Below are 21,422 nucleotides of genomic sequence, written 5' to 3'. Positions count from 1 at the left end.
TTAGCTTGCGGATGTCAACACTGGTGCCGGTGGGCTGGATCATACAGATCACTTCCTCTCCTATACTCAAATTGATGCCCCAAAAGAAAGCAAACTGACCATAGCGTGATACTGCGGCAATTGCATTAATTAAAAAGCCAGGTAATGCTCTTACATTTAAGTAGAAGATTGCATGCATATTAAAAAGATGCCAGCCGGCACAAACACACAGAGCCCATCCTCCTAGTAAGATTGAGTGGTAATGTCACTACGTGCTTTCCTCCAGACGAGTTTCATCATTAGCAGATGTTATAAATGAGGCAGATGCTCCCTTGGCACAGTAAGGGGGCCAGCAAAAAATGTGTCCACAGGCAAAGGTGGACATGGTGGTCAGTCATTAGGCAGGGCATCATTTCTTCTGTTTCTGGAGCCATCAAGGAGGAGAAAGTGACCACACTGTTGTCCATTGATGCACCATTTGACCCGTGGGGGTCTTCCTTGAAGGTGAGAGGCTGGTACAACTGGCGGAGGATCCTGAATATATTCATAGCAGTATTTTAGATTGGACTCCCTTATTCGTCCCTGTCCCCCTCATCTCTGCTTGATCACATAGAATTAAGAGACTGAACATTTCCTTGAATTGTCAAACTACTTTTTGGATGCACTTTTTGATGGGAACATTTTTTTAGACTGATTATTGATGCACTTTAAATATTGAAATATGGTCAATTTTAATCTAATTAATTGAATAATAATAAGAAGATGTGATGCACTTTATTCACTGGATTTTATTGCACTTTATTCACTGGATCAGACTTATTCATGTTTTGAACGTTTTATTTATCACTATAATTGTTTGTTAATAATTGTTTGTGCTAAGGCACAATTTCAGGAGGAATAAGGCCGCGTACACACGCGGGGACTGTTCGCCCAACTTTGTCCGCCAAACAGTTTCAGCGGACAGTCCGCTCAAAATTAGCATGGACGGACTTGCCCACACACGACGAACGAACAGTCAGCTGAAACCGTGCGCGATGACGTGAACGGCACGTACGACGGGACGAAAAATACGACGTCCTATACACTGCAATGCAAACTTCGGCGTGTAAATCCTTTCTGAGCATGCGCGGAACTTAGTTTGACGAACAAGCCTACACACGAGGGGACTGTTCGCTGAAACAGAGTTTCAGCGGACAGTTTTTCGGAATTTCCGAAAAACTTTGTTCAGCAGACTGTCCGCTGAAACTGTCCGCTGAAAGCCCACACACGAGCGGACTGTCCGCCGAAACACTGTTCAGCGGACAAAGTTGAGCGAACAGTCCCCGCGTGTGTACGCGGCCTAAGTGTATTTCTAAGCACATTTGCACTTGTTTTTGTTAGCGCTACTTCATTATTTATACACAGATTTATTGGTGCCGGTAACACTATAGAAGTCCAGCTGCTTTCCACTTTCCACCAAGCACTTTATATGAAAATATTATTTTTACATTTTTTTATATATTTTTAGCTTTTAATATTGACTGTCAAGCATTTTCTAGATAGCGCATTAGTACTCTACTTTTTCTAATGAGTTGTTAGACTGCCCAACGTGCTTTCAGAATGGGCATTCAGTGCTGCAGGAGGTTTTGTTACTGGTCATAGAACGTGTCTGTCCACAGACTCCGTAGACCGTTTGACTTTTATAAAAAATGAATCAGTCCTGGATTACCAGCTATGAAGCCTCTGATGCAGATGTCACTGATTAAGTCTTTTTGGGATGTGGAATCTCTGCAGGACTTTGAGACTGCCTAGCTTTGAGGGTGGTCAATCATTTCATCTGGTAGAATGCTTTTGGTATAGGTTTCATGGGCACAATTAACACCCAAAGAGTAATTTTTCTGCACCTGTTTGACAAATGCCTATCATTGCAACTTTTTTTAAGCAAGACCAATTCTTGCTTTCATCAAGAGTACCTCTATAGGGTTATGGTGGGAAGGCACCACTGACACCCAAAGACCAATTTTTCTGCACCTGTTTGACAGGTGCATAGCATTGCGATTTTTTACAGCAAGGCCAATTCTTGCTTTCATCAAGAGTACCTGTATAAGGTGCCACAGACACCCAAAGACCAATTTTTACACACCTGTTACTGTGACACCAGAATGTATCAAAAAAATCTCTAATCTCTCTTGTTCCCAGTGCACTTCATTGTGGCCTCATCATGCACACTGGCTCCCCAGCTGTTGCTGAGCAAAATAATATTTTTTTGGCTTCATAAATGCAATTATTGCTGCAGCAGATTCTAGACATGGTACAGATGTGCCACGTTACAGGTAGACTAAGGGGACTCCCAGGCACTATATTGGAAGGAGTTTTTCATTTTTATGCTTTCACTTTAAAATCAAAAAATCACTGCTCATTTAAAAATTACTTTTTTCACAAACTTTTTTTATTGATACATGTCCCTCAGGACAGGACCCGGACCCCTATAACCATTGTATGCCCAATTACTTGCATATAAGCCTTTAAAATGAGCACTTTTGATTTTTGACGTTCGGGTCACATTGACTTTAATAGAGTTTGTTATTCTGGTCCGAACTTTCCTGGTGTTTGAAAGTTCTGGTGTGAACAGAACAGGGGTCCGTTCAGCCCATCTCTATTAAAGACACCAGCCACACAAGTATGCTATGACTCAAATGAGAATGCCTACTCTATTATCACATGTGGAGCTCCTGAAAAGAATTGAAGAAATGAGACAGATGGAAAAAGAGGAGGAAAAGGGAGAAACCAGTATGAAGATTTTTTTTTTTTTATATTTTTAATGAATCAAAGTGCTATAATAAACATCTCCAATTGGGAGAACATTAAAATATATCAACATATATTCCTTTTTTTTATCTACATTGTACACATTTTAATGTGTATAAATACCTTGTTTTTTCTACTTATATTTATATACAATTAACACATAGCATAAATAAAATAAATAAATACAAAAAAATACAAAAAAAACACAACCCAAAAACCTTCCTAGCATTAAATCTTGCCTCTCTTCAATGAAAGAGGGTGTGAAAAGGAGAAAGACAGCAACAAAAGAAGGAAGGAGAAAAAAAAACAAATTTAATTTAGGGATGCCCTGTTCCATTTCCTCATATGTGCATAAAAAATAAATAAAAATGTTTTATAATTAGGGATGAACACTGTTCATCTACAATTCTTCAAATGTGCAGTGAAAATTCACTATAATCCATTCATACAAAACATAATCTAAAATTTCTAAATCATTTACAATATGAATTTAAAAACTACACTCAAGTGATCTACAGTATATTTAGGGTATTTAACTTTAAAAGCCCCTTAAAAAAAATCTATTTCCCTTTGCCCTTTCCCTCTTCCCCTCCCTCTCTCATCTCTTTCCTCCTACCAACTGTCCCTTCACTCTCCTCCTCCCCCTCTCATATCTGTTCCATCAACTGGTTGTAAAAAAAAAAAACCTTTCCCATGTGGGGTTTCTCATACTAAAATAAATAACCATTAACTAATAACAGGTGCATCTAAGGGGAAAATCTACTGCTATATATACTTTAACCAATATAAGGGGATCACCAGTAACCCTAGACAGCTGATATTTCTCTTGAGTAATACATCCAACCTGCCCATATATCTTTAAACATATCCTTTTGGTCCTTAACTGAAAATACCTCTGAAACTCCTTTTTCCATTGCATCAAGGTGGGGCCTGTTTCCAGAGCCTTGGTATTAATGCTTTTGCTGCATTCAACAGATAAGGTGTAATGCTTTTTTATAGAACTTTTTAGAACATGGCATCCCATGAAACAGAAAATGTAAAGGAGTAACTTCTATGGGTCTAATTGTCAGTTGTTTAATAAACACTGCAATTGATTCTCAAAATGATTTAATCTTGGGGCACATACACCATATATGGATGTATGTGCCCCGTTGTCCACAACCTCTCCAGCAGCGATCATCTCTTGTCACGTATATCTGTGCTAGGCATAGGAGTCTGATACCATCTGTTTAAGAATTTATATGACATCTCCTGAATTTGGGAACTTATAGAGGAGGCGTGGGTCCTTTTAATCAATCTCTTAAGTTGTAAAGATGCGAAATGACACCCTAGCTCTCTCCCCCATTCTCTAATAAAATATGGAGTTGAGGTGTATTGCCCACTAAGGACCAGTCTATACATTTGAGCTAATAGGCGTCCAGATTCTGAGATATGAAAACATAACACTTCAAATGCAGTTAACGAGCTTAAAGATCTTATTCTAGATCTCCCAAGAGATGATGTCAGCTCCTAGAGGGGTCAATTTACCCCTTGGGGCAAACATTGTATTCCCATCTGTACCCCATACTCCCAGTGTTCTAAGTTCTTCCCCTGGGGAGAACCAAGGATATATCCCCGTGGGGGCCAAAGGAGATGTCTGTGGGGCCAGTTTGACAATTATATTCATTGAATGAAATACTTGTATAGCGCACAATGCGAACTGGATGTCAACGTTAAGGGAGATGTCCATTCTGAAAGACCCCTTGACACTCTTGGAATCCAAGGTGCCCCTGCCAAGTTCCTACCTGCCATTGTTTTCTCCAAAGAGACTCATATTTTATTTGTTGTGTCATGACACCAATTTAGGACACATACTAGAAACATGGCCTTATAGTATAGAGTGATATCAAGAAGCCCGACCCCTCCCTCCCACTTAGGTCTGCGCAGTATATCATAAGCCAGTCTAAGATGTTTGTCATTCCATACAAAAGTCTGAAAGGCTCTGCGCATACGTTTAAAAAAGCTTTGTGGGATTGCAATTTACCCTATCAAATGCTTTCTCATCATCCATTGATATTACCGCTCGTGGAGTTTGTTTAGGCCCATTTTGAGCCTAGTGAAGAATATGAAGAACTTGAATTGTGTTATCTCTAGCTTCTCGATTCTTTATAAAGCCATTCTGATCCTGATGAATTAATTTCACCACATGCTCCTGTAATCAAAGGGCCAATATTTTAGAAAATATTTTAGTATCTGAATTAAGAAGGGATATGGGCCTATAGTTGGCACATTGTTGTAGATCCTTCCCAGATTTTGGAAGGACCACAACATGGACCAGTTGTTCTGGAATTTGCACATGTCACCACTTGGAAATAAAAACTTTGGCCGTGAATTGTTTTGCATAATATAAAGCATCTGTCTATATTTCCACACTTACAGTATAGGAAAGGAAATTGGAAGATTTGAACTTTTTGCACATTACAATGCACCTGTTTGTTAATTTTTTATTATATTTTTTTGCCACAATCACTGGCATGGGTTATAAATGTTGATTAATGGCTTATAACGTTTAGAATTGCACACATATATATATATATATATATTTTTTTTTTTTTTTTTTTTTTCAGAAGGTGCACTTGAAATTTATATTAGTAAGGGGCCCTTGCAATAAAGGGCATGCATATATTAATAATTTCTAAATATTTCACTTAGCAGCAATTTCACAGCACCAATGGTTATAGGACTTTGTAAGTTGAAACTTATTATTGATTTAAAGGTATAGCACCCATTCTACTCAATTTTATTTTCATGGACCAGTAGCTTCTGAGGACAGCGGGTTTGAAGCAGTGATAGAGTTACGATAATTGCAAAGAGGATGTATCAAAGTTGAAAGGAATTTTTTATAATATACATTTGTGAAGCCATCCGGCCCAGGGCTCTTACCTAATGGTAATGTAGCTATTACTATTACCCAATCCCTCTGTAGTAATTGGACGTTCCATTTCTTCCAAGCCCGCAAATGGCAACACAGTCATTGCAGCATTCAAAGAAGGAGAGGAAACATTATATAAAGATGTATAAAAATGGTGGAATTCTGCCGCTATTAATTGAGTATCTACTACTTGTTTTTTATTTACCAACAGAAAATGAATGTGGTGAGATTCTTATTGTTTTTTTAGTTGCGTTGCCACACTTATTTCCCTGCTCATAAAAACAATGGGCAAAATATCTATACCTATCTTTAGTCTTTTGATCCAGACACTGTGACAGATTTATTCGCAGGGTCTCCAATTCTTGGGCATCTACGAAATCGAAAGCGTATCTTATGTTTGACTTCAAGTTTATGAATTCTATCTAATAGATCTTCAATCTCTTTCTGTTCCTCTTTTTTAATACGGGAGCCATGTGCAATTAATTTGCTTGTCTGCAGATAATATTGGGTTTTGAAGTTTTTTTTGGCGGTCAGTGACAAAAAATTTTCTTTCTCCTCTACAGACTAAAAAATGTGGAATATACAAATTGTGAAGGTGCTTGGTGTTCTTTTGCTTCATGTAGCTTTAGTGACACCAGCCACACAAGTGTGCTATGACTCAAGTGAGAATGCCTACTCTATTATCACATGTGGAGCTCCTGGAAAGAATGGCAAAAATGGAACAAATGGAGAAAGAGGGGAAAAGGGAGAAACAGGTATGAAAAACATATTTTAATGCTGTCAAATGCTTAAACTGTATGAGACAAGTTTATAAAGAAGCTGCAAATTGTTCGAGCCATCTCCAGGGCTATAAAGCAGCTACCACTAGATCCATTGATCCATTGAAATTTCTAAGTTCACAGAGCAGTTACTTCCGGGAACATAGTAATGCCACATCCAGGTTCATAGAGCAGTCACCTCCCAGTCCATAGAACATTCACCTCCACGTCCATTTAGACACCACCTCCAGATCCTTGGAGCAACCACCTCTTGGTCCATAGAACAGCCATCTCCATGTCTATAGAACAGCTACTTCCAGGACCATAAAGTATCTCTAGGTGAGTTTTTGTGGAGCAGCTTGATTAGGATTCATTGTTTCGATTGGAGTATCAATCGATCACTGTCGTTTACAAAACACTAAACACATAACTGCAGCATTCGCAAGATGTCAGGCCTGTTCCCTGCGAATGCTAACAGTTTTTTTGGTAGTGTTTGAAGCAGTCACTGACAGCCAGGTGCTCTTTTTCCTGTGAGTCTCACTAGTTGTACCAGTAAATTTAGAGGCCAAAATGTCCATTCGAAGGTACACTAGTAAAGAGTCCTACACAAGGAAGTCACCCATCTGTCAGATTCCGGCACAGAATATGAACCTGTAGACAGCAGCAGCACACAGACAGATAGCTCTGACGACAGAGTAGTGGTCCCTGCCAAGGTCAGGTGTACCCGACCCTGTTCTTCTGCTGTTGCTGAGGTGCAAGAACCACAGGGCTTTCGTATGGAGCAGAGAGCCAATACTAGTGCTGCTCATCCTTCTGGTGAACTGGCAAGCAAAAGCAGCCTAGTACATCCTGGTCGTACATTCAGCACTGCAGTAACACTTGGTGACGTGGCGAGGCCCATAAGTGCAGTTCAAGCTGGTGAGGTGGCTAGCACAACTAGTGTCCCGCAGCCACCAAGAAGACAAAGACAAGCCTGTCAAGCCCATAGTGCCCTTCCTGCTGCATTTGCCAATCTGAATTGGGAGTCCACCACTTCTGCAGCACCTGTACTTTCCCCATTCACTGTCCAACCCAGAATTCAGGTGGAACGAGTTCATTTTACGTCACTTGATTTTTATTCGCTGTTTTTCACGGAAGAGCTCTATAGATCTTTTGTCGACCAAACCGATTTGTATGCTGCTCAATTCATCGCCGCTAATCTCCAGTTGACCCTTGCCAGAGATTGGAGACCTATTATGGTCTCTGACTTTAGGACTTTCCGTGGCCTATCCCTCCTCATGGGCATTACTAAAAAAAGTGAGTTGCGGTCATATTAGTGCACTGACCCAATTCACCATATGCCTGTGTTCTTGCATGATCAGGATACGATACGAGCAGATCAACCAGCAGTTTGCAGCCTTGTTTACTCCTGATCAAGTTGTCTACATTGATAAGTCCCTGATTATGTTTTCTGGTGCGCTTGTCATTCAAACAGTATCTTCCCAGCAAGTGTGCCAGATATGGGGTCAAGATGTATAAGCTCTGTGACAGGGCATCAGGCTATACATATAGTTTTATGGTTAACAAGGGAAGAGTTACGTAGAGCCAGAGAACTGCCCAGACCACATAGGTAGCACTGATAAGATTGTGTGGGACTTAATGTCACCCTTATTCGGAAAGGGGTACCGCTCATATGTGGACAATTATTACACAAGCGTGACACTTTTTAGTCACTTATTTTATCATGGAATTGAGGCATGTGACATTGTGCGATCTAATCGCCAGGGCTTACCCCAGTGGCTTGTAGATTACCCGTCTTAGGCTGGGGGAGGGAGCTTGCTTGAGATGTAATAATTTGCTCGCTGTGAAGTAGAGGGATAATAAGAATGTTTTCTTTCTGTCCTCCCTTCACGCAGACACAACGGTCCAAATTCAAACGGCGACTGGTGTCATGGAGAAACCCCTCTGTGTCCACTAACATAACCCTAAAATGGGAGGGGTGGACCTCAACGAGCAGTTGTTGGCGCCATACCTAATAGCCCGTAAGGCCAGATACTGGTATAAAAAAGTGTCTGTATATTTATTCCAATTGGCTCTGCTGAATGCTTATGTGCTATACAAAGCTTCAGGATGAACTGGATCCTTCCTTAAATTCCAGGAAGAGAACATCACAGCCCTTCTATTTCCAGATGGTGCTGTGGCCCAACTTCCCAAACCAAATGCATGGATGGATGCATGGGAGGCATTTTCCTGGATGTCCTTCCTGGTACCCTTACCCAATGATCACCCCAAACAAGATGTCATGTCTGTAGAAAGCATGTATATAGGCGTGACAGATGCTTTTATTGTCCCTCCTGTCCTGACCAACCTGGTCTTTGGATTGGTGAATGTTTTGAATGCTACCACACACTAGTGGAGTATTAGCATAGGGTACAGCATTGCACAGTCCTAGGGCACACTTACACAGGGTCTCGGAAGATTTTGAGAGACCCTAATCTGGAAAGTTTCGAGTTTATAGTTTATATAAAAGTGCAATTTAAAAAACACACACAGAAAAAAATAAAATAAATAAATAGTGGTTTTATTTTTCTTCTCTATTGTTCTCTCTCTTATGTTCGCTCTCTATTGGCCGCTCTATTGTTCGCTCTCTATTGTTCTATCTCTATTGTTCTATCTCTATTGTTACTGTATTTTAGAACTGTAATGTTTTATTTTTGCTATTTTTTATTGTATTTGCTTTGCAGGTATGGTATGTCTTCTGGGCCATATACACATAATAGGATTTTCCGACAACAAATGTTCAATGTGAACTTATTGTCTGAAAGTCCGACCGTGTGTATGCTTCATACAAATATTTGTTGTCGGAATTTCCACCAACAAATGTTTGAGAGCAGGTTCTCAAATTTTCCAACTTTTTGTCGGAAATTCTGAGCGTGTGTACACAACTCCAACCCACAAAAATCCACGCATGTTCGGAATCAAGCATAAGAGCTGCACTGGCTATTGAACTTAATATTTCTCGGCTCATTGTACAGTACGTGTTGTATGTCACCGCGTTCTTGACGTTCAGAATTTCCGACAACATTTGTGTGACCGTGTGTATGCAAGACAAGTTTGAGCAAAAAAAAAGAGCATATATACGAAGCATGGGGGCAGGGGTGGAGAAGCGATTTGCTCCTAACATTAGGAGTGGATTGCCCCCAATTTTTCAGCATATATTTTTTAGGCACAGATTGCGTTAAAAAATCAAGTTGTTTTAGTTGAGTTAATGTTTTATCGTTACCATTGATTTATTCATCTTGACAGCAACAGCGTTTGCTCTCGTGATATGTAAATCAGTGACTCCATTGCTGTAGGAGGTGATTTCATCACAACAGTTAAAAAAAAATAAAAAAATAGTGCATGTATGCCCATCATTAGAAGTGGGTGGATGAAGGGCAGTATTCTAATGGTGGGCATACCCACCGAACAATCTCTTTTTTTCATACAGCTCACAGGCTGCATAAAAAAAAGAACATTACAATATACAGTGGTGTGAAAAAGTGTTTGCCCCCTTCCTCATTTCCTGTTCCTTTGCATGTTTGTCACACTTAAGTGTTTCGGAACATCAAACCAATTTAAACAATAGTCAAGGACAACACAAGTAAACACAAAATGCAATTTGTAAATGAAGGTGTTTATTATTAAAGGTGAAAAAAAATCCAAACCATCATGGCCCTGTGTGAAAAAGTGATTGCCCCCTAAACCTAATAACTGGTTGGGCCACCCTTAGCAGCAACAACTGCAACCAAGCGTTTGCGATAACGTGCAATGAGGCTTTTACAGCGTCCTGGAGGAATTTTGGCCCACTCATCTTTGCAGAATTGTCCTAATTCAGTTACATTAGAGGGTTTTCGAGCATGAACGGCCTTTTTAAGGTCATACCACAACATCTCAATAGGATTCAGGTCAGAACTTTGGCTAGGCCACTCCAAAGTCTTCATTTTGTTTTTCTTCAGTCATTCGGTGGTGGACTTGCTGGTGTGTTTAGGATCATTGTCCTGCTGCAGAACCCAAGTTCGTTTCAGCTTGAGTACACGAACAGATGGTCGGACATTCTCCTTCAGGATCTCTTGGTAGACAGCAGAATTCATAGTTCCTTTTATCACGGCAAGTCTTCCAGGTCCTGAAGCAGCAAAACAGCCCCAGACCATCACACTACCACCACCATATTTTACTGTTGGTATAATGTTCTTTTTATGAAATGCAGTGTTCCTTCTACGCCAGATATACTTGGACACACACCTTCCAAAGAGTTCCACTTTTGTCTCATCGGTCCACAGAATGTTGTCCCAAAAGTCTTGGGGATCATCAAGATGTGTTGTGGAGAAATTGAGACGAGCTTTGATGTTCTTTTTGCTCAGCAGTGGTTTTCTCCTTGGAACTCTGCCATGCAGGCCATTTTTGCCCAGTCTTTTCCTGATGGTGGAGGCATGAACGCTGACCTTAACTGAGGCAAGTGAGGCCTGCAGTTCCTTGGACGTTGTTGTGGGGTCTTTTGTGACCTCTTGGATGAGTCGTCGCTGCGCTCTTGGGGTAATTTTGGGCGGCCGGCCACTCCTGGGAAGGTTCACCACTGTTCCATGTCTTCACCATTTGTGGATAATGGCTCTCACTGTGGTTCGCTGGATTCCCAAAGCTTTGGAAATGGCTTTATAACCCTTTCCAGACTGATAGATCTCAATTACTTTCTTTCTCAATTGTTCCTGAATTTCTTTGGGTCTCGGCATGATGTGTAGCTTTTAAGGATCTTCTGGTGGACCTTACTGTGTCAAGCAGCTCCTATTTAAGTGATGCCTTGATTGTGAACAGGTGTGGCAATAATCAGGCCTGGGTGTGGCTAGAGAAATTGAACTCAGGTGTGGACAACCACAGTTATAGTATGTTTTAACAAGGGGGGCAATCACTTTTTCACACAGGGCAATGATGGTTTGGATTTTTTTTCACCTTTAATAATAAACACCTTCATTTACAAATTGCATTTTGTGTTTACTTGTGTTGTCCTTGACTATTGTTTAAATTGGTTTGATGTTCCGAAACACTTAAGTGTGACAAACATGCAAAGGAACAGGAAATGAGGAAGGGGGCAAACACTTTTTCACACCACTGTATTCCCAACAACGTATTGGTATGTTGCTGGACTTATTATAACAGAATGATGCCTGCAGGTTTAGTTATCATCTTGGTATCATTCTTTTCAGCCAGCGGTTGGCTTTCATGTAAAAGCAATCCTAGTGGCTAATTAGGCCAATCATCTCTATGGCCTAAGAAACCGTAAGCTACAAGAATTTCATGACTTTCGCCGGATATAAACAGTGCCACTGGGAAATTGGGAAAGCATTTTATCACACCAAGACCGCAATTTTTTTCAAAAAAGGGTACCTTTACCTATTGCTATCATAGGGGATATTTACATTCCCTGAGATAACAATAAAAATGATAAAAAATAAAAAATGAAAGAAACAGTTTAAAAAAAAAAAGAAAGCACCCCTGTCCCCCCGTACTCATGCGCAAAGGCGAACGCAAGCGTTGGTCTGGTGTCATATGTAAACAGCAATTGCACCATACATGTGAGGTATCACTGTGAAGGTCAGATTGAAGGCAGTAATTTTAGCAGTAGACTTCCTCTGTAAATCTAAAGTGGTAACCTGTAAAGGATTTAAAGGCTTTAAAGGCTTTTAAAAATGTATGTAGTTAATCGCCAATGCACATTTGTGCACAATTTTAAAACATGTCATGTTTGGTATCCATGTACTTGGCATAAGATCATACTTTTTATTTCATCAAACATTTGGTCAATATAGTGTGCTTTAGTGCATTAAAATTTAATTAAAAAATTGCGTTTGAAAAATCGATGCACAAATACTGTGTAAAAAACAAATTTTCAAAACCCACCATCTTACGCTGTAGGGCCTTTGCTTTAAAAAATATATATATAATGTTTGGGAGTTCAAAGTAATTTTCCAGCAAAAAAAAAATGTTTTTCATGTAAACAAAGAGTATCAGAAAGGGCTTTGTGTTCAAGGTGTTAGACGAGTAGGGGATGCGCAACATAAGCTTCTCTGTTGTGCATAAAATGCCAGGACATTTCAACTCCCCCCAAATGAGCCCTTTTTGGAAAGTAGACACCCCAAACTATTTGCTGATAGGCATGTTGATTCCATGGAATATTTTATATTTTGCCACAAGTTTCCGGAAAATTACAAACTTTTTTTTTTGCACGAAGTTGTCACTAAATGATATATTGCTCAAACATGCCATATGCATATGTGGTAGACATGTGCACAGTCAATAAATTTGTTTCGTTCCATTCTGTTTCATATTAAAATCAATTTGTATTCGTAATTCGTGTCTAAAATTCAATTCAGATTCATATGAAATACAAATTTTCGTTATGATGAATTTATCATTATGAAGGGCTCCCATCATCCCTGTGCTGACTTCCTGGACTTTTAACTTTTAGTTTTGTTAACTTTTTGTAACAATTACGAATGTTTGTTATGATGAATTTATCATTATGAGGGGCTCCCACCATCCCTGTGCTGTGCTGACTTCCTGGGGTTTTTAACTTCATCATAATGAATAATCATAATTAATGAACATTCTGTCCGATTCTTTTATAATGGAATTTGGATCCAAAGTTTGTAAACTAAATTTCATATTTCGTACAAAATTGGTATGCATAAAAATTTGTATTTCAGATCCTCCTGAATGTACGAATTTCCGCATATGTCTAATATGTGGCATTACACCCCAAAATACATTTTTCTGTTCTCCTGAATATGTGGATACCACATGTGTGAGACTTTTTGAGAGCTTAGCCGTGTTCAGGACCCCGAAAACCAATCACCGCCTTCAGAGGGGCAAATGACCCCATTTTGGAAAAGTCGACACCCAAGGTATTTACTAAGAGGCATGGTGAGTATTTTGCAACTCTCATTTATTTTTGAAAATGAACAAAGAAAATAAACATTTATTTATTTCCTTTTTTAAACTTTCCAAACTTTGTGACAAAAAGCGACATCTGCAAAATACTCAACATGCCTCTTAGCAAATAGCTTGGGGTGTTTACTTTCCAAAATGGGGTCATTTCGGGGGTTTTGTGCTATCTTGACATTTCATGGCCTGCAAAATTGTGATAGGTAGTGAGGACTGAAATAAAAAGTGTAATCCCTTCGAAATCCTGAAGACGGTGCTTGCTTTTTGGGGTCCTGTACGTGGCTAGGCTCCCAAAAAGTCTCCCACATGAGGTATCCCCATACTCAGGAGAAGTATCAAAATGTATTTTGGGGTGCAATTCCACATATAACCACGGCATGTGTGAGCAATATATCATTTAGTGACAACTTTTTGTAAAAAAAACTTTTTTTTTGTCATTATTCAATCACTTGTGACAAAAAAAAAAAAAATCAATGGGCTCAACATGCCTCTCAGCAATCTCCTTGGGGTGTCTACTTTTCAAAATGAGGTCATTTGGGGGGTGAGGGGTTGTACTGCCCTGCCATTTTAGCACCTCAAGAAATGAGATAGGCAGTCAAAAACTAAAAGCTGCGTAAATTCCAGAAAATGTACCCTAGTTGGTAGACGTTATAACTTTTGCGCTTATTGACATTTCTTTTTCCAAAGTGGTTGAATACATTTTGGCCTAAATGTATGACTAAAATTGAGTTTATTGGATTTTTTTATAACAAAAAGAAGAAAATATATTTTTTTTATTCAAAATATATATATTTTTTTTCATTCATATCGCAGAAAATAAAACCCGCAGAGGTGATCAAATACCACCAAAAGAAAGCTCTATTTGTGGGAAAAAAGGGATGCACAATTTGTTTGGGTACCGCAATGCATGACCGCGCAATTACCAGTTAAAGCAGCGCAGTGCCAAATTGTAAAAAGTGTTCTGGTCAGGAAGGGGGTAAAACCTTCTGTGGCTGAAGTGGTTAAAATGAGCACTTTTGAGTTTTCATGTTTGTGTTCCATAGACTTTAACGGTGTTTGCACAATTTTTTTGCCTGTTCGCAAGTTCTGGTGCACACAGAACCAGGGGTGTTCTTAAATATACCTATATCTGTGTGTTTTATTATTGAAAACATAAATTCTGTCAGTTAATGCATTGACTTGATTAACCAGGGCCAGCGGGACCACAGGGACTTCCAGGATCACAGGGACCTGCAGGGGTTGCTGGACCACCTGGACCAAGAGGAGAACAGGGGCCATCAGGAGCAAAAGGAGAAAGAGGAGACAGTGCAAATGCAGGTAAAGAGAAAGCCATCTATGAGAGCACATAGTTGCGTCTACAAATCATTTATTTGAATATATTAAGGTTGGATTGCATAAAATATCTAGATCATGAGTGTTTATGTGAAATAATATGGAAGAGCAATGGGGCCATCAAAAAAAAAAAATACAGAATTATGTTTTTGAAAAAAAAGTCAGAATTCTGAGTTTAAAAGTCAGAATTCTGAGATTCAAAGTCAGAATTCTGAGATTCAGAGTCAGAATTCTGAGATTCAAAGTCAGAATTCTGAGTTTGAAAGTCAGAATTCTGAGATTCAAAGTCAGAATTCTGAGTTTATAAATATAGTAGTCTCTATTAAGAAGATTTTAGGACCAATGAGCAATAATGTAGTAACACCCACAGACCATCATTCTGCAGACATACATGTCTTCTGTTCTATATATGGATATGTAAATGTATCTTAGTTACAGCACACAGTATAGGGAAGCAGGCAGTGCTGGGTTCTCTGGTTCCTCTACTGTATTATTAGTTTCCTATTTTTGCTGTCTTATCATTCCTCTCTGTCATCTGCTCCAACAAAAAGAGCCATGCTGAAAACGTGTGTATTGTGTGTGAGTGGGGAGACACAGCTTCCATAGATAACAGAAAACAATGGCTGGTACAGCTCTGCACCCCAACTTGTATGAAACATTGCACTATTGTCCCTACATGAGTGAATTGTGAATGGCTAGAAGGCAGCAGGACAATGTGTTTTATTATCATAACGGATTGATAATGGCAATTACTTGTCTGAACTAACAGAGTTGCTTCACCCACAATTAACCTCATATTAAACATAAAAGCAAGCTCAACCAGCTTTAGAGCAGCAGGCTTATATAGGATGAAGACAAGGGTTCTAATCCAGGTGACAGTGTATGTGTTTATATTTTTTTAAATATGAGATAGCGAGGGCTTAAATTGTATTTTATCAATATATCAAAATTGATTTCAAGGTATATTAACAAAGACACACTGATATATTGAGCACACAAAGTTGTAGTATATGCTGGCTACTATAAATTAGAGAGTAGAGATTTAGAAGAAAAAACTGTGTATATATTAGGGTGATCAGATGGGAGTATCAGGGGGTCATCTTCAGTTTCCTCCGGGGGCAGGTCACAATTTCAGAACAGATCGATCATAGCAATTACTTGTCTGGACTAGTACAGTGGTTTCACTGAGAATTAATCTCATATGAAACATAAAAAGCACTAATTAAAAATCTTTAAGTGATAGCATAGTGGTGAGAGTGACAGGCTCATATTGTTTAAGCTGTGGGTTTTAGTCCAGTTCAGAACACATTTTATAGTTATATATATATATATATATATATATATATATATATATATATATTCAATATATTGATTTTATATTAAACTTATTTTAAAGTATGAGTTAGTGAGGGCTTAAATTGTATTTTATTGATATATCCAAATTGATTTCAAGGTATATTAACAAAGACATATTGATAAAATTGTTGTATATGTTGACTACTATAAGACCCCTTTCACACTGGGGTGGTGTATACACCGCTCCTTCAACTCTCCTGCCCATTGAAATCAATAGGGCAGCACAGCTATACCACCGGCAAAGCTCTGCTGCAGTAGCGCTTTGCGGTGGTTTAAACCTTTCTCAGCTGCTAGTGGGGGGTAAAAGCTCCACGCTAGTGGGCAAATAGCGCCACAAAATTGGCAGTAAAGCGCCGCTAAAAATAGCAGTGTTTTACCGCCGACACACCCACTGTCCCAGTGTGAAAGGGGCTTAAATTAGAGAGTAGGGATTTTTTTACAAATCTGTGTATATATAAGGAGGATTTTTATTGACATGGGGCCAGTTCTCAATTTCAGAAGCCTGTCCCTGGAAGCTGTATGATAACTACCATGTCTCATGACTTAGCCCTGGGCTCTGCACTATAAAGGTAATCTGTGTGTGTGTGCTACAATGTACATGCATGCGCCGATATCTCCCCTTCACTGATTGGCTGTAGTTTATCCCCACTGATACTGATGCAGTGCCATTTTCCTCTTAGCTACACCGTTGACACAGGGAAATTCTTTCCAGCTAATGACTCCACCAATACAGGATCATTTTTTCCATCCAGTGACACCACCGATGCAGGGTCATTTTTTTCCATCCAGTGACACCACCGATGCAGGGTCATTTTTTTCCATTTTGGGGAGGGGGGGGGGGGGTTGGAGGGGGTTGGGACTAGAATGGGAACAAGTGCTGAGCAAGGGTTACAACGTTTTGGTTACACGTTCTATATGTTGTTATGCAATCCTAAGTGGCACTTTTTATGTATTGTTGTTCCTTATGGGGTTCCTCACGTGTTTCTCCCAGGGGGAGGTTCGTGTGATGTTCGATTTGATTATTGCTTAGTTCGTTGGATGTTCTTTGATAATTTATTTCCCGATGTGCATTAAATGTTATGCTGCATGCATAGGGGGTAAGGTGTTCACGAGTGCATTTCTCGAAGGTACTCCTCAGATTTCTTTAAGTGAAGCCAGCATGCCCAAAGTTTGGAGAATTTGTGTGGGTTATTTCTAGAGATTGCAATTAGTTCCTGCATTTCTGCAATTTTGTTTATTCTTTTGAACCAATCTGACAAGGAGGGGGCTTTTGTTGAGCCCCATATGGGGGTTATGCACATTTTCGCTGCGTTAATTAACAGTATTGTTAGTGATTTGTGGTATGCTGTATTGTTTGTTTTTGGAGATGCAAAAGGAATTGTGCAGGAGAGTATTCTAGCACGTCTGTAGGTAATTTTTTCCGTTAGTGCATGGACTTGTTTCCAGAACTCTTGGATAATCCGACAGGACCACCAGATATGCAGGAGGTCACTAGGTGGATTATGGCACCTCCAGCATTTGTTTGGATGTGATGTGTTAAATCTGTGTAGTATGGCGGGGGTGCGGTACCATTGCATCATGACTTTATAATTTGTCTCTTGTATAGAGACATTCAAAGAGCTCTTGTGCACATTCCGGTATACTTCCTCCCACATTCCTTCTGTCATATCTACATTAAGATCTCTTTCCCAAGCCTTGCACGCTATTCCTGAGCAATTTTGAGTTTTAACATATTGTGGAGCGTGGAAATAACATGTCGTTGTGGGGTGTGGCTTAAGCATAGTTTTTCAAAATTGGTTAGGGCCTCCGTTAGGTCCGTTGTGTTTTGAATGCTCTTTATGTAATTCCTGAGTTGCCAGTATTCCAATAAGCTCAGGTTGAGTAAGGCCCATGCTGAGTTTATATGGTCATGAGGTAGTGGTCTACCATCTTTTATTAAATGTTGTACACGTAGGCCCGTTTCAGGTTGTTTTTTGGCTAGTGGGTGTTTCCCCATTCCAGGAGGGAATTGTGGGTTAAACAGTAAGGGTGTGAGCGGCCCTGGTATTTTAGATAGTTTGAGTTTGCGATTGACTTGTTCGGAGCATTCCAGTGTGGGACCTATGGTTGGGTGTCTTGTGAGTGCTTCTGGTAGGAGGGTTTTTCTGGTCCAGAGGGTCCCACTAATGTGTTGGGGGGAGAATGAGTTCTCTATGACAACCCAGTCTTTAGTCTGTTGGTGGGTATGCCAGTCAACAATTCATTGCAGATGGCACGACCAATAGTAGCGTCGGGTATTCCTATTCCCCCTTTGTTTTTGGGTTTTATTAGTTGCTCGTAACTAATTCTGGGGTGTTTTTGGTTCCAAATATATGTTCTGGTAATTTTTCTAAGGGTTAGAAAGAATGAATTGGGTAGTTTGATGGGGATTGTTTGGAGAAGATAAAGTAGACGTGGTAAGATGTTCATTTTGACTATGGCCGTTCTCCCAAACCAGGAGAAGTGGGCCTTATTCCATTTTTTAAATCTTCAGAAATTGTTTTGATAAGTGGGAGGTCGTTTGTCCGGAAGAGGTCTGATAATTTCAAGGGCAGTTGGATCCCAAGATATGTTAATACGTCCGATTTCAAGATAAATGGGAAATTTTGTTTGCATAGTGAGACCTGGCTCTCTGTTAAGGTTATGTTTAGGGCATGGGATTTGGAAAAGTGTACTTTAAAATGTGCTACGTATTGGAATAGGTTAAAATCCTTGAGGAGGTTTGGGATAGATATGAGGGGGTCGGACAGGAAAAGGAGAATGCCGTCTGCGAATGCTGCTGTCTTGTATTCCTTGCTGTCTGTGGTGATTCCTCGGACATCTGTGTTTTCGCGTAATTTGCGTAAAAGAGGTTCCATTGTGAGGATGAACAGTAAGGGGGATAATGGGCATCCCTGGCGTGTTCCGTTTCGTATTTGGAAGGCGTTTGACAGAAGCCCGTTAGCTCACACTCTCGCTCTGGGATTTGTGTACAAAGACATTATGAAGTTTAATATGCATTCTCCCAAACCCATTTTCCGTAATACTGCTTCTAAGTAGTCCCAGGCTAGCCTGTCAAGTAATTGCTATGATCGATCTGTTCTGAAATTGTGACCTGCCCCCAGAGGAAACTGAAGATGACCCCCTGATATTCCCATCTGATCACCCTAATATATACACTGTTTTTTCTTCTAAATCTCTACTCTCTAATTTATAGTAGCCAGTATATACTACAACTTTGTGGGCTCAATATATCAGTGTGTCTTTGTTAATATACCTTGAAATCAATTTTGATATATTGATAAAATACAATTTAAGCCCTCGCTATCTCATATTTAAAAAAATATAAATACATACACTGTCACCTGGATTAGAACCCTTGTCTTCACCTATATAAGCCTGCTGCTCTAAGCCCTTATACACACGATTGGAGATTCCGACGGAACGTGTCCGATCGGAGCGTTTTGTCGGATATTCCGACTGTGTGTGGTCTACATCTGACTTTTTCCGTCGTAATATCCGTCGGACCAACTTTTCCAACTTGCCGGAAATTTTTTCCAACAAAATGCTTCAGACATACTCCGATCATGTGTAAAGAATTCCGATCGGACAAAGTGCCACGCATGCTCAGATCAAATTCCTACATCAAAGCTATTGGCTACTAGCCTGAATGTAGTCCCATCGTAACGAAATTACATCATCACGTTCTAAAAGATCGGATTTTCCGACAACTTTGTCCGACCGTGTGTATGCAACAGTTTCGGACAAGATCCGTCGGACAAAATTCGACGGACAAAATCCGACGGATTTGGTTGTCGGAATCTCCGACCGTGTGTACAAGGGCTTAAGCTGGCTGAGCTTGCTTTTATGTTTAATATGAGGTTAATTGTTGGTGAAGCAACTCTGTTAGTTCAGACAAGTAATTGCCATTATCAATCCATTATGACAATAAAACACATTGTCGTGCTGCCTTCTAGCCATTCACAATTCCCTCATGTAGGGACAATAGTGCAATGTTTCCTACAAGTTGGGGTGCAGAGCTGCACTGGCCATTGTGTTTTGTTATCAATGGAAGCTTTGTCTCCCCCACTCACACACAATACACACGTTTCCAGCATGGCTCTTCTTGTTGGAGCAGATGACAGAGAAGAAGGATAAGACAGCAAAAAGAGGAAACTAATAATACAGTAGAGGAACCAGAGAACCCAGCACTGCCTGCTTCCCTATACTGTGTGCTGTAACTAAGATACATTTACATATCCATATATAGAGCAGAAGACATGTATGTCTGCAGAATGATAGTCTGTGGGTGTTACTACATTATTGCTCATTGGTCCTAAAATCTTCTTAATAGAGACTACTATATTTATAAACTCAGAATTCTGACTTTGAATCTCAGAATTCTGACTTTTAATCTCAGAATTCTGACTTTGAATCTCAAAATTCGGAACTCCTCCCCACCCTGTTCATGGACTGGGCTTGGGGCAAGGAATGAACCCCAACACAAAGCCGAAGCAAATCAAAAACTCTACGATGAGTACGTACATGCAACATGGTTTCAAAATGGTCAGCTGGTCAGAACGAACTTAAAGAGGAAGTAAACCCTGATGGGTTTACTTCCTCTTTGTCTCCCTGCAAAGGTAAAGCATAATGGGCTACTATGCATTGCATTGTAGCCCATGATGTGTCACTTACCTGACACAGGAGCCAGCGATGTCACCGCTGTCCCCTGTAGTCCGGAGCGTCCATCTTCTTCCTGGTATCGCTGCTCCGGCCACTCACATCGCCGGAGCAGGGATGATGTCACTCCTGCGCATGCACATGGAAGCCGCCACTAACGGCATATCGCAGTTAGCAGCGGCATAATATCTAGCGGCGATAGTGCGCCTGCGTGCCGCTGTCTTTTAGTAAATATCTCCTCAACCATGTGGGTTTAGGAGATATTTCTTGGACCTACTTAATCTAGGCTTACCTGTAGGTCAGAGTGGTTTGTAAGGATTTATAACCACTTCAACCAAACGCACTGAAGAACAGCAAGGCCTGTAAAGAGTGAGCTGAAAATCTGCAACGAGCAGACAAGAACGTACTGAATTAACAAATACAAACTGATTACATGCACTGAAAAGCAGATAGCAACCCCACAAGCACAAACTGAACAACAATTAAACGATCTGTAAAAACTCTGAAAAGCGCAAATCGTCTCTCACCAAACTTCTACTAACACGAGATAAACACAAAATTGGCAGAAGGGGCCCAAAGCGTAGTGCACTCGCAATTGAACTTCCGTTTTATAGTCTCGTCGGACCTGGTGTACGTCACCGCGCTCTAGACGGTCGGACTTTGGT

The 21,422-nt window shown here is 40.1% G+C and overlaps 2 protein-coding genes across 3 annotated transcripts in view; both read left to right on the top strand.

Annotated features, from left to right (window-relative positions):
• Window positions 1-21,422, top strand: part of LOC143958170 (mannose-binding protein C-like) — a 586,186-nt gene that overhangs the window by 438,019 nt on the left and 126,745 nt on the right. The window lies entirely within an intron of this gene.
• LOC143958188 (mannose-binding protein C-like) overlaps window positions 1-21,422 on the top strand; it is a 36,498-nt gene that overhangs the window by 3,082 nt on the left and 11,994 nt on the right. For both annotated transcript variants that reach the window (XM_077467658.1, XM_077467659.1), the window contains exons 2-3: window positions 6,241-6,432; window positions 14,584-14,709. In XM_077467658.1, the coding sequence (XP_077323784.1) occupies window positions 6,249-6,432; window positions 14,584-14,709 (310 nt within the window). In that variant the 5' untranslated portion in view covers window positions 6,241-6,248. The remainder of the gene's footprint in view (window positions 1-6,240; window positions 6,433-14,583; window positions 14,710-21,422) is intronic.

This window comes from Lithobates pipiens, unplaced genomic scaffold (genome assembly GCF_037356315.1).
Source record: "Lithobates pipiens isolate NorthernLeopardFrog02 unplaced genomic scaffold, aLitPip1_a1.2 Scaffold_59, whole genome shotgun sequence".
In the NCBI taxonomy this organism is placed as follows: Eukaryota; Metazoa; Chordata; class Amphibia; order Anura; family Ranidae; genus Lithobates; species Lithobates pipiens.
This window is presented reverse-complemented; position numbering and strand designations above follow the sequence as displayed.